The following is a 14,435-nucleotide window of genomic DNA, read 5'->3' on the forward strand; positions in this document are numbered from 1 at the left end:
CTAGAGATCATTTAGAGATCATTGGGAGTTCATTTTAAAGGGCCACAAATGCATTTGTGTAGTGAATTGTTTCAGTCCCCCCCACTTATTCTCCTCCTTGCATTGACCATTCCTTTCCCATCTTTTTCCTGTGTTAGCAAAATCCAGTATCAGCCTCTCCTGTTCCTAGCGGCACCAACAGCCCAGCACCAAAGAAGAGCTCAGGGAGCGTGGATTACCTAGCCCTGGACTTCCAGCCGAGCTCACCTGGGCCACACAGGAAGGTAGATGGGGTGTTTCTAACCTTTGCAGTAAAACTGGTGTGTTTTTAAGAGTTTCAACCCATGGGAAAAAGCACATGGACCAGGTCTTCCACCAGAGATTTTCATGAGCGAAGGAGCTGCATCCTTTTAAATCAGCTGAGGATCTGCCCAGATCTGGATCTAAGCCAGATCCAGCCTTAATTACAGACCTGCAGCCCCATGGGAGGTATAAGGTGAAACACTGGAGTCAGTCACTGGTGGCACGGTGGTTAGTGAGTGGAGATTGGGTTTGTCTGCTGTAGTCCTCTCCAGTGCTCCTGTTGAAGCCAGAGCCACTCTGCTTCCAAGACTTATTGAGCCAAAGCAGGAGCAAGCAAAAGAGGACCTGACTCTCTAGCCTGGCAAGGAGGTTGAGATGTGGCAGCCTCAAGGCTCTGGTCCTTGCTCCCAAGGCTGTTTATGCAATTTGCTTTCAACAGAGCTAATGTATACGAGTGCTGGGGAGGTCTCTTCCCCCTCACAGCTGAGTGCCCTTCTCACTGGGCTGTGGTCAGGCCCTGTCTTTCTTGCTATGTCTCAGACCCCAGACATCTCTTCAACAGCAGCGACAGAGGGCACCCACACCCCAGCCTGCCCCTCAGCATGGTGGCTAGGGCACACTGCTAGGCAGTGGGAGGCTGCGGAGGGCCTGAAACCAGGGTCTCTCACTCCCAAGGGGAGTGCTCTAACCACTAAGCCGCCATGTAACATGTGGGCATCACCAGCAGCTCTGTCTACAAGTAATTAGTGTCCAGACTTAGGTACTTAAGCCCATAGAGGCACCTACCTCAGGACTGCAAGGAAGTGCCTAAATGAAAGAGAGAAGCGGGATTTCAGGCACAGCCATCTCTTCAGCATTCAGCATTAGCTGACTTAGGTCTTCTCCGGCTCACCACTTTGGTTCAATGACTCCTAGTCCAATCCTAGCTCTCGTGGTGCGCTACGCAGGGAGCCTGGGCCACTAACTCGGGTTTGGGAATTCACTGCGGGAGGCGGGTGCTTAAACATTAGGTGCAGGAGTGCTGAGCTGCTCCCTGCCTTAGCTCCTTTGTGGCTGTGGGCCCAGATTCTCAGCCTGCTGCGGGGAGTGGGAGCGTTTTCATCCCAAAATTTTAAGAGGAGCTCTGAGCTGAGAGCAAGGCACCCAGTAGTCACCCCGGTGGACATAGTGATAGTGTAATGAGGGTGGGGTCAGTGGGGCACCTACCAGCATCCCAAAGCACTCCTCCCTCCATCTCTCTGGTGCTCAGCCTCCTCTCTGCCCTGCTCTCCAGCACCTCTGCACAGGGTGCTGAAATGGCTAGTTATACCTCTGGGACTTAGGCACTTATGTGCGATTCTCTTCCACTTTGCTCAGGTCTTTGAAAAAAAAATGAATGCACCTATTTTTGTTACATGCCATTGTCTCAGCCTTAAGACTGAATCACAGAGAGCAGTAAGGAAAAGGAGAACCCCCTGTCCCACCTTTTGCATTAACAGCTTCTTACAAACTTGAGCAAGGGTGGAATAGGATCATGCCTGGGTTTCTGAGTTCACGTTTGCTGCACCTAATAGGTGGAACATAATCTGACCTAGAGTGTACTGGCGAGTTATCATGGCAGGGATACCACAGACAGAGATGCAGAGGAAAAGGCTAAAGTAGGCTTACTGGTGAGCTATAGCCAAGAAAAGGCCCCAGCAGCAGGGCAGCGAGTGGAGCTAGCTTTGCGATCTGCCAATCATTCTGCCTTCTCTCCCCTGCCCAGCCCTCCACATCCTCTGCTGCCTCGGACGAGAAGGTTGACTACGTGCAGGTGGACAAGGAGAAGACGCAAGCCCTGCAGAACACCATGCAGGAGTGGACCGATGTGCGGCAGTCATCAGAGCCCACCAAGAGCACCAAGCAGTAACGAACAGGCAACACTGACACCCAAACAGGCAAATGTCCACCCAGGTGGTTTTCCAAGGCTGGGCCCCTCTCCAGCAATGCAGCCTCAGAGTGTGGCTACTGCCAGTGTGGTCTGGAGTCTTATTTTTCAAACACAACCTTAATTTCAGGGGAAGACTAGGCAGATGCTGTTTGCCAAGGGTATGGACCAACTCTTCTAGGTGGCTGAATTCAGGCTGTTACTTTAGCTGCTGGATGCACTGTCCAGGATCTTAAACTTAGCAATACCGGGTTCACCAATGCACGTCTTTTGCTTTCAGCTGTTACTAAATCCACCTCATATCTGTTAACACGGACTAATCTCTCTCAGTCTTCTTCCATGTCATATGCCCAAACTGTGCCAAACGTGCTGGTTTGGGGGTACCTTTGCTGGGTCACAGATTTTCATCACAGACTCTGGGCTGGCCCAGCTCCTTGAACCCCGTCATGTGAAGATGAGCCACCACTAGTGCTGATTTGTGTTTGTTTGATCACTCAATTGTAAATACTCTTCCCCATCAGGGAGCACAACTTCTGTGGTCATGGTTGTGGCTGTTCCCCTCAGCAGCTTGCCTACTGCCAGGGCTGACTGACTGGTTTGAGACAACCCTGGATCTCCATGTCTGAATTCCCTTCTGCCACACATCCAAAACACACACACTGCCTGGGAGCCTGGCTGATTTTCCAAGGGGTTGTTTCCTTTTCCAAAAGGCATTATTTATATTTAATCTCTCTGAGGAACGATGGTGTTGGAGGGACCACCTTGTAAAGGCCGAATTAAAGGAGTAAAGGCCTGACACACTGCCCATGTGAAGCCCATTAGATCTAGGTTGGGCTTTAAGAGCCAAGTTTTACCATCAGTCCCACTAGGGGACAGTCCTACTGCTGTTGAAGGACTGACTACAACTGGGATGGGAAAAGGCTCTGTTGAATCTGTAGGGGGAATTTGGGTCACATGTGGCAGAAACATAGGAAGGGAAGGGTCTGGAGAAACATAGAAAGGGAAGGAAAGCGTGCAACGATGTAGGGTCTTCGCAGAGAGCAGAGGTAGAGATACTATAATGGAGTTAAATAAAAGTGTCCTAGGCTAATGATGAGATCTCAGACTGGGGAACAGTCAGGACAGTCCTCTCATGTGAGTAGTAGTTTAAAACCAGTGTTAGAAAGCATCAGGGTCTTGAGGTCATCCTCTATGTAGTTGCCAATCTCAGAGGACTAAGCAGGAATGCAGACTTTACTGCACAGATAATAATCCACAGTCCCATAAAAATATGAAGAGGAACCATTACCCTTGAATGATTAACTCAGTAAGCAGAATGCCAGAAACACTTAGCACAGACCTGGACAAAGAGCACTGCTGTGACCTGAGAACTGACAAAGATCCTCTAGAAAGGGTGGGCTAATAAACATGATCATTCAAGAGCTCAGATAACCTGTACTTCCACAGCCCCAGCTCCTTCCACTGGCTCTGAGGACAGGCAAAAATAACTGTTTGGAGCGGGGGATTTCGGGTTCTAGCATGAAGCTTTCAAAGGAGCCAGCAGCCCCCATCTCCCACTGAATGTCCTAATTCTGCCCTGGCTGCAAAAGCTACAACATAGTGATCATTGCAAGGCTGTTTCTGAAATGACAGTGGTAACAACCTGTTCTTTGAATGGAGCCAACAACACTACTGTATGTATGCTAACAGCGTGCCTATAATGCTGGTAGGGGGCCTAGAGGTTCGGCATGCAAATATGAGACTGCCCATATCACACTGCCTCCACTGTTGGACTGAATGCATGTGAAACCACGGCAAACGTACAGCACCAGCAGTAGGGGCAGAGTGCAGACCTGTCAGCCTCAGAGCCACAGGCGTTCACCCCATGAGTTACTGGAGTGACGCCATTAGCAAGAAGCAGCAGGCTGCTGGGGCCAGTCACTAGTAGGAGACATAATCACATGCAGGAGACTTGCAAATCAAACCTTTTCAAATTGTTGTGACAAATCGTTTGTCGTGACAATTTGAAGGAGAATCACTGGGTTCTGTGGAGCTGTTGGTGCCAGCCCCACATCAATAACTGCATGTATAAAGGTTGAACTCTCCTTTCTCTCCAAGGTAGGGCTGAATCTGTTAGCATAGTGCCATGGGGTGACCTGGTGCTGCTGTACCTGGCCTGTTCATCGGTGCTGCACGCCTGTCTGCAGGGCTGTATCTAGTCACAAGCATTACATAATTCTCATACCGGATTCACACAAAATATCTCCTCCCAAATGGATGGTGAACTGTACCACGTTCCCTCCAGAGAGGCAATAAGCTTCATCTCTAGTATCAGTCCATCCAGTGGATGAATGGCAGCACTCTGTGAAGTGGACTAAGCTAAAGCCTGTATCCCTGCTGATGCCATGTTTTGAGATAAGGCCTTGCTGTGAAATTAAACTCCAACCTCTCTTCCTGGCTGTGAAGGCCAGGGCTCTTTGTACCCAGGCTTGTGGGTCCATACCATTTGTTTGCTCTGAAGGATGCCTCACGATGAGAGGAAAAGCACTGAGCTGTGTTTGCGCACTGTGTATTTCTAGAACTGAAATGTTGTTATCCGGTCTTCATTGGGACTCCACTGACTTTCACACAGTTACTTCTGCCAGAAACTTCATTGAAGTCACTCCTGATTTGATATCAGCACAAGCAGAAGGAGACTCACGTGCATCCATTACTTAGACTCACCGGGCTTTTTTATTCTGGACCACAGTCCATCATTAGTGAGCACCGCTGTGACGTCAGTGAGCTTGTTCTTTCCCAGTTTCTAAATAAAGTTCTGTTGAGGTCCACAAGCAAGTAACTAGTTATTGTTTGAGCATAATCTGAACTTCCAGGGCTTGGTTTGATCCTGCAATGAGCTTTGACCCGACCCATGTGGGTCCAACCATTGGATGCAGGTCCTTGAGACTATTAGGCTGTTTTGCATAAGTGCCCTCAACATTTACCAACCTAACCACATATGCTAGTATCCTGTCCCTTTACCAGGAATGGAGGGGCTGCTACTAAAGGGAAAGCCATAAGGAAATGTTAAGAAATTGCCTTGAGGATATTTGCCTGAAAAATAAAGCAGGTATTGTGATGCACTTCATAAAAATCATCATCATCCTGGTTTTGCACAGACAAAGTTACAAGATGGGTCCAGCAAAAATCTGTGCCTTCTGGAGGTCTGTGAGTGCTTTGATGCAGGCCAGCTACTTTTTCTTACATGGTGGGTATGAAAGCTATTTGCAGGGAGATGAGCATACAATTCATTGCATTTCTGTAGCCCTTCTGATGCTAGTATGTTGCTGGATAATAAACAGTGGGCTTGATTTAAAGTCCAGCAAAACTACCAAGATTCCCATGGCCATCAATGAGACCATAAAAGGGATAGTGACAGCCCTGGGGGGCGAAACATTACAGCAGTGTGCTAGTGCCCGAGAACCAGAGACTGGATATACGTGGAAGCAGAAGCTGAACTAGCCACTCTCTGTTCATTGCCTCGGCTGACAGTAATCCAAAACATAACGGCAAAAGTGCTATCAGCATGAAAAAGCAAATTCAATCTTTAAGAAGGAAGCAGACTTCTCAGTTTTGATGCTCCGATATATCATTAACACGGACAAAGATTTGCTTTTTACAATATATGATTACTTTTTTCTCACACTGTCTCTCCGATAGCTTAGAGATGCAGAGGTTCACTTCAGACATCCCTCAGACACCAGCTACCTCTGGTGTGGAGTGCAGCAGTTATTTTCACAGCACAGCCACACCACCCTCCCATTTGAGCTGTAACTCTTATAAAGCTGAAACTGAAGCCAGCTCCAGACAAACTTCCAAAACCTGGACCTCATCCAAAGCCCAGTAAAGTCAGTGGAAAGACTCTGATTGATGGGCCCCCAAGGGTCATAAAACTGATCATTTTCCCTAATGTGAACAGAAGCTGTATGCATCTAGACAAGGATTCACCAGCAAATCAGAAATTCACTTCCTCTTTACATCTGCCAGGCTGGAGAGAAGCTGAACCTTCAAAGTTTCCCCATAATACGAGACTGATAGTGTCTATCTTGAAAGGCAGGAAGCAGAAAAAAAAGAACAGCATGGGCTATTTGTGACTGAGGCTGGCGGCATGGCGGACACAAGAGCATATGAGGTGTGCTGTGTTGCAACACAATTATCCAGGCGATTTCTTCAATTCTCTACTACAATGGTTCAGCCAACTGCCAAAATGCCTGATGTATTGCTGCTGTGACTGACAGAAAGACAGAGCCGGAGATCAGAGTTTCCCATGTACTCCCTGCAGATTTTTTGATGCATGTGTGTATGTGTGCATGCTGTTTTGTTTTACATTCAAACTAGTTCCCGACTCCCTGGAGAGAAGGAAGCCCATTAATGTAGCTGACAGATCCCGTCTTGTGTCTCCCCCTTCCCTCCTGCCGGCAGCTTTCCTGCATAGTTCCAAAAATAATGGTTCTACCCCTCACCGTATGAGGCCTGTTCCTTCACTGGTGAAGAGCTGCACAGCTGGAACAGCTGCATGACAGCCTTATAAGGACATCTGGAAGGCTTGCTGTTGCCTAACCTTCTTCCCTAGGACTTAAACTGCACTGAGGTGTCAGCTTGTGCCTTTAAAAAGCTTCAGGTGTGCAGCTCACCTGCTGAGCTGCAGCCTTACAGATCAAGCTGTAGATGCTCCCGAGATGCATCTTCATAATACCCAGGTTTGATTTTATAATCCTCCAGAGATGTTGCATGTTTATCTATTCCAGTGGGGCAGGTATGATAGAGGCTCTTGAGTAGGGGTGAATCACTACATTGTTTGCTTTGCTGTTGCTGTCTGCTCACCTCTGGCTCCTTGTCTGTATCCAGTTTCAATTCAGGGGTTAGCTATGAGCCTTGAAGTCCTAAGTGAGGTGATGCCATGAACTCTTTTGTCCTGCCACAGTGGGAGAGGTCCCCTAGGTAGGTTTGGTCATCTGCCCCTGGCTGCTGAGGTCTCTGTATGTGCACGTTGTCCCTGGAAGCTCTTCCCTTTTGCAGCCCATCAAAGTTTGAGTTTGCAGGTGTCTTGGATAATGTGTCAGTGCTTTGGTTTGAAGTTGGGTTAGATATGACAGGTGCAGCCCTCCTTTCCCAGTCTGGACACATTATCTGGTGGCTTCCCCATTTCATTGCAGTTGTTTAAAGAGTTTCCAGCTCTGTCCCTGTGAGGGTTGCTCTTTAACAAGCCCTTCTTCCAAACATGGCTTTTGGGGCCTGGCCCTTTACATTTGGTGGAGCTATTCAGATGCCTCCCTGCAGTGGCCGTTTTGCACTCTGCCAGCTGGGGGTCGCTTCTCTCTGCTAGACAGGTGGGATATTCCTCAGACACTCCTTGTACAGCACCAGGTGCATAGTCCACACGTACTGCCCAATAATCTGCATGAACCAGGCACTGCCCTGCCTAGCCTTCAAGGAAAGCTACATTTAGCAGCCGGGCCAGATTGAACTTGGGACTTACTTCCTGATATGGATGACAGCTGCTTTTATATTATATAAAAATATAATTCCTTCTGGTTGGTTATCTGAGTAGTCTGCTCCCTGATGAAAGATGCTTGTACAGCATTTATTCCAAATCCAGACTGAAAAACAGCTGTTTTAAATTCTTTGGACATCTATGACTTTGGCCTGATGGCATAAGTGTCTTGCATCTAGTGTCTACTGGGATATTCAAGCCAGACTGGCTCTTTGGTTAGATATGAATCTTGTAACAATCCTAGCACAATGCGAATGATTCAGCTTTAATCCCAGAAAAACCTTGCCTGAGGATCTCTTGTCAAAGCCTTCTGTACATCTTTACCAGTCCATCTAGAAAAAATGTATCTGGGCTTATGTTGATGGAGATAGGTTGGATTTCTACCAAATGTCGTAACATTTTCTTACATTCATCATGTGACAAGCTAATAACATCAGCCCCTCAGCTGCACCGCGCTTTTCAAGGAAGCCTGTAATGGGTGTGTTTGAAGTTGGAAATTCAGCATTTAGTGAGAAGTAAATTGCTTGCTGCTATTAATGGATTCAGTTGCCAATATTAGGCTTGGAGTCAAGTAGAAGAAAGGCAATGATGAGTGTATTGGAGACAAGATGATTGACTCTCACAGAGCAGAGTGCTCACCCTGTGCCGCAAGGGGAAATGACATGGCCTGATACAGTACTCTCAAAGCATACAGTAAGCCTGGGACCCAGGTGCACCATATGCCTATCGAGCTCCTGTGCCTGGTCCAGGCCTTCAAGCTGTGAAGTGTGAGCTGATCCTGCAATATCCAGAGAGCAAGCAAAGGGACGTGCCAGAACAGCATAGAAGCGGCCTCTCCAGGAGCTGTGTGCACATTAAATGTTGCATTCAACCTAGGACAAGACAGCACCACCACCAAGCCCAGGCTCCGATAGGGGCTCCTCTGCTTCACCCACTCGCCTGCGAGGAAAGGGAGGAAAGCCAGTGAGGCTCCATCCCCACCTTATGAACAGGAGGGGGCATAGAGGAACAGCTCTGCCCTGCCTCTGCCCTGGCAGTCAGCAGCTGGGAAGAAGTAACACTAAACCTGGACTAAGAGGGGCCTCTCTGCCAAACTAAACTCTGTGTCACATCATGCCATTACTTTAGTATGCTTGCATCGGCAAGACAGGGAAGGACTGGGTGTGAAGGGCTCTGAGGTGGACCAGGCACTCACCCGTCCTCCCTGTCCTCCTACTTCCTCTTCTGCACCCTGAAATTGGGGCCTGCCTCAGTGACGTGCTTTGTGATGCACCGATGGAAGTCTCTGTGGCAAGGCTCAGCGTTATGCTGAATCTCCTGTTGCATCAATATGTGAGGCGCTGTGACTGGGAGCATCAGGATGTGAAGGCAGAATACCGGGGCCACAATTACATCACAATTCCCTGCAGCTCCAGCCAGTTCTCTGGTGGTCGCTGTCTGATGACCCATAGTGTCACCTCTCGGAAATGAGATGTTTAGAGCCAGGCGTTAGCATGTTTTGCTGCAGTGAGTTTCAGTACTTTAAACCAGTGAAAAATCTGTGGCATCTCTGGGCCATTCCTTCTTCCACAGCAGCGGAGAACTAGCTGGTGTCTGGAGCAACTCAGCCCTCGTGTTGTTTCAATGTTGTCTTTCCCTACCTTGTTATAGTGCCCATCCACTGAGAGGATGGCATTCAAACCCAGGTCTGATGACTTTGACTAATGCCTTGTAGTGGTGACCTGAAGGTGGCAAGGTACATTGTTCAGATGTGTCTGTGGAGGTCCCTAAAGCCTGTGATGGGAGACAGGTTGTCTACAAAGAGCCCTTCCACCGTCCTGACTAGTCTTGAAACAGCCAAAGTAAATCTTGCTCTCAAATTGTTTAATCCTGGTTTTATACTGAGACAAAGGCATGCTGGGATAGCACTGGAGCGAAGCACAATCAGTGCCTTCTATTAACGTACCCCACTGGCAGGTCTCAGTGCTTCGTCGGAAGGAGCTCCCGGTGTAAGGGCTCTCCCGTAAAGATGTATGTGTCTGAGGTGTGTTTAGTATCATCCAAGAGTCACCGCTGGCGTCTGACCAGACCCTGGGTAGAGCTCTTCAGTGTCAAGTGCACATAACAGGAAAAAAAGGTCTGAATAGAAGCAGTAGCTTGAAACAGAGCTAAAGTAAGCCTACCTGCTGTCAAATCAGCCATTAATTTTAGCTCATATATTTGAAACATGGCTGGGCCAGTGTGCCAGTATGTAGTGCCGCTGAAGCACCAAGATACTATCATTTGTGCGTGGATATTGTGACTGTTAATGGTGCCCCCAGCATTTTGACCACTGTGCTTTTAGACATTTAGTTCTTCCATAGATGGGTGGAAAATTGGCCTTCAGTTTGTCTTCTGTCAGCCTGTCCTCTGCCTGCTGTCTTCTGATCCTGCTTAATTTCTTCTGATCTACAATTCCTTGGGATGTCATGTTGCCAGGGTCACCACCTCGCGGTTTTCACGGGAAAGCCTCAATACTGAGTGGGTCTAGGCAGACTTGAAGTGGAGCGACCACAAAAGTGTCATGGGATGTATCCCCCACTAGTCCTATTTCATCCAGCTGCGACACCCCATCTTGGTACATGACCCCATACAGTTACATGACCACCAGTTACAACACAGATGGTCAACAGCTGGATTAGAAGCCAAGACTGTCATTTCTATCATTTGAGTGAAAGGAAGATCTTCATTGACTTGCTGGCAGTAGTAGGGCTCTTATATGTAAGGCCCATCTTTGGGAGGTGGTGGTATATATTCATGATGGCGCACATGCACACCACACCCTAGAGCTCTGACCACAAGATGGTGGGCCCAAGCGGTCATGAATCCTTCGACTTCGGTAGTTCTTCGGCTGACTTGCTCTGTGGCTTTGGGTGGGTCATTTGACCTCTGTGTAACCCAATTCCTCTCATGTTTGCAAACTGAGGATACTAGTACTTGATGCCTTACCTCACAAAGGTGTTCAGAGGCTCCATCGATCAGTGTGTGAAGAAGAAAAGTACTATTATGAGGCTGTAGGTTGCAGCCACTGTATGGTTGTGATGTGTTGCCATACCAATAGTCACAATATCATAATGAACCTGGGACATCCTGTTGTATGAAACCTATCAAAGGCACTAATCCTCAATTGTGGAGGTAAAGAAAGAGCATGTGTGCAGGGAGGGATTTGGTGGGGGGTAAGGTGTTTTGCACAGTTGTGAGGTTCTTTTATCATATCATATAAGAAACAAATGTTTGTCTCTATTGATCAATGAATAAATCTTGGCTGGAGAGTAGTGACTACAGAGAGAGTAACCAGGGACTTGATCCTGCATGTAACTCGTGGGAGTTCTGCCAATCACTTCAGGATCAAACCCTTAGAGCAATAGAAAAGGCTCAGCCCAGCTCCCATTGAAGTTGACAGATGCCCACGGACTTCAGTGCATTAGATTGGCTCTGGCTCACAAAAAGTAGGATAGGTTTTCTAACGGCTGTGAAGCATAACCAACAGCCTTGAAGTTGTTGACCTGTAGCATATTTCAGTGTGTTCTGAATCGTCTGACTGTTCTTAAATGGGGGTGCTGGGGGTTTTCTTGGTCCATTTGTAGAAGCCAGGAAGGATAAAAAAAAAATCCATGGCAAAATGTACAGTATATGTCTTCTGTTTGATGTCACTGTTTGAAATGGTTAGTAATTTTTCAAATCACTGTGGACCGCTAATCACTTAAATTATTAATTTATTTGGGGGGGGGGAATCTTTTTTTTTTTTTTTAAAGAAAAAGAATAATTTGAAACAGTTATTTATCCTGTAAATTGGCCTTCAGTTTAACTGGGATAATACAGTTTTGCTGTTTAATAAAGGTGGTACATGCCTGAAGCAAAAATATTGTTTTTTATGTACTGTATCATATAGCAGGCAAGCAACACAATAATAAAGTAATAAAAAGGCAACCACAAATCCTGAGGCATAAGCCGGTTTTGATCCGAAGGTTTAAAAAAAAAATGTGAGTTTTTGGCAAAATGAGAATGTGTGCTTCTAGGTTAGTCGTCACGGCACAAACAAGAGAGACTGTCCTTCTGATCTCCAGCATAACCGGTATCGTTCCAGTTCAGTTAATTAAGCAATGCCACTTTGCATCAGCTCAGAATCGGTCTGGGGTGCTGGATACATGCCTTGGTGTCATTTACACTGGTTTGATTTACGGGTGTAAATTGTACTAGGATCAGGAACACACGTACTTAAATCACGCTTTTGTGATTTGCACGGGAACGACAAAAAATGGCAGTTTTTTTCACGATTTGCTGCAAAAAATGACATTTGCCACGATTTCCCACAGAACTGTTGGAAGAAAAATTAAAATGTACTGAAAATAAGGGAAGGTGCCAGCTAGTGGGGTGGCACCAAGTGGAGCAGCCAGGATGGTGGCCACCCCTTCATCCCTCTTCCCTTTCCAGGACCTCTCCACCAACTAGTGGTGAGGGGTAGGGTTGCATGAAGGGCAGCACTCTCCGCCAATCAGCGAGGAGGGGTGGGGCCTGCAAAAGTGGCTCTCTGCGGCATGAGCAGTCATGAAAAACCCTTCATCTTGCCCCAATTTAGGTAGGCCTCTACCGTTGAACAATTATCCCAGGGAAGCTGCATGCAGAAGGAGGCTATAACTGGGGAGCATGCTGAAGTTGTCTGTTCCCCACTAAAGGTCTCTTCTCACTACAGAGTTAATGTGGACAATTGGCACCTGGATTAGCCTAGCCAAATGATAAAGCCGTATCCAAAGTACGAAGGGCCAGATTCTGTTCCACTATTATGTGTCTAATGGACTTACATGCCTAAGTGCAACTCTGTTCCACCCTGTTCAAATGCCGAAAATCCATGAGTGCATCTACTTTCATAACTCACCATCCTCTGACCCTGAAGACTAGGTCACAAAAACCCAGCGAGGAGGAGAAGGACCCACCCACCTTTTGTCTTCACTGGTTTTCAGGGACTTGGGTGCCTGAATGTGATAATGTTGCACCCTACCCAAGTCTACTTACATGCCTTATAGCTTGGCACAGAATCTGGCCCGAAGTGTTCACTTAGGAGGTAGTTGGGGGCATCACTTGCTGAGCTTTTAAGACCACTGCCATCGCTGCCACACACCCCTTCTCTGACCACATCCCTTATTCCACAACCTCGCTCAAAAGAACAGGGCTTTGCTCCACCTGCTGTTGATACCAAGTGAGATTAGGGAATACCTTCATTACAGAATCCCCCTGTCTCCCATTGTAGAGGTGACCCTTGCTGCCAAATACCATCTGGATACGGTAGCAGATGAATGTAAATAGGAAAGTAAGGCATAAGGGCTGACTTCTGATGGTGCTGCCAGCACTTACCAGTCCTGAAAGTCCAGCTCCTGTCTCGGGTGGGGGTGCTACCCCCTGAGCAAACCCAGACTATGCAAAGAGAGAGAGAAAACTACTGCACAGCCTTTGCTATCACAGAGCAGGAGGGAAAGGGGCTCCAGGGTTTGGCTGCACACACATACGTGAACTGCAAGCAAGCTGGCTGCAAAAAGCAAGTATTTAAACATATAATGCATCTGGCCATGAGATGCAGGCCTCAGATAGGAAGGTACAGAATTATAGAGGTGCAGGAGCTGTGTGGGATCTATGCCTGCATGTTTTGGAGCTCAGGATGAAGACCAGGCCTCTCTCTCTTGATAAGGTGGACTTTGTACTGGTGAAGTGCATCCTGGTGCTGATCTATGGGAAGGATATGGCATGGACAGAGTCAGCGTTAAGTTCATCCCTCCCTGCCACCAATGTGCCTCAGTCTGTACCCTTGGGAACTGCCTTGAGCATATCAGAGACACCTTTCCCTACAGAGAAACATGGGGTTAAGGCTCTGAAGCAGGACTAAAAGGAAATTGCTTTAATTCCCAACTGTGCCACAGACTCCCTGTTTTGCCTTGAGTCATTCAAATCTCTTTGTGCCTCTGTTCTTTTAATGGGAATAATATTTCCCTTATCCCTGAAGACTGTAAACTTTCCAGCACAAACACTCTGCCTCTTGCTATACATATGTACAGTCCCTAGCACAATAGGACCCAGATTGCAGATGACACCAAGGTGCTACAGTGCTATAAAGAAGAAATCCCAATGGGATTTTTAGCAAAAGGAAAGCCTTAGGCAGAAGCCTTACAACCTGGCCTAGCAGCAGCGGGCATCACCATTTATTTTTGTATAACTACAGACCTCAAGGCCATATTTTGTGCTCATTTACAACAGCATGAGTCTGACAGAATTCCACTAAAGTCAATGGATGCTCTCAGCCAGTGGCATTAATAGGGTTATAGTCCAGATTTACAGCAGAATAACACAGATTGGAATTTCCCCAATGAATGTAACTTGGTGCAGTTAATAAGCAATTTAGCATGAAGAATAGGCTTAATTTTGCCGGTCCTTTATTTGTATCGTGGGTCAGAGCAAGAGAAGACAGACCCAAAGTGTGGATGCTTTGCCCCTCCGTGCTTCTATTACTAATTTTGTAAAGTGCAGGGGAAATAATTAACATCACTAACTGGATGTGGCTGTCTTCATAGGCGCTTGGAACAAAGACAACAGCCCATTGTCAATAATGGTCCATTAGAAAAGACCCATTTGGTTTGTGGCAGAATTATAGGGATGGCAGGTATCAAGTCCTCTCTTCCTCTTGTTTTATTTTCAATTGCTTTAAATACGGGGAAATAAACACTTGGC

The 14,435-nt window shown here is 47.1% G+C and overlaps 1 protein-coding gene across 1 annotated transcript in view; it reads left to right on the forward strand.

Annotated features, from left to right (window-relative positions):
* Positions 1-12,018, forward strand: part of GAB2 (GRB2 associated binding protein 2) — a 153,777-nt gene extending 141,759 nt beyond the window's left edge. The window contains exons 9-10 of the mRNA XM_090030693.1: positions 138-263; positions 2,027-12,018. Of these exons, the coding sequence (XP_089886819.1) occupies positions 138-263; positions 2,027-2,170 (270 nt within the window). The 3' untranslated portion in view covers positions 2,171-12,018. The remainder of the gene's footprint in view (positions 1-137; positions 264-2,026) is intronic.
* Positions 12,019-14,435: the final 2,417 nt, after the last annotated feature.

Source organism: Crocodylus siamensis, chromosome 1 (assembly GCF_052110815.1).
Source record: "Crocodylus siamensis isolate JL-2025a chromosome 1, ASM5211081v1, whole genome shotgun sequence".
Classification (NCBI taxonomy): domain Eukaryota; kingdom Metazoa; phylum Chordata; order Crocodylia; family Crocodylidae; genus Crocodylus; species Crocodylus siamensis.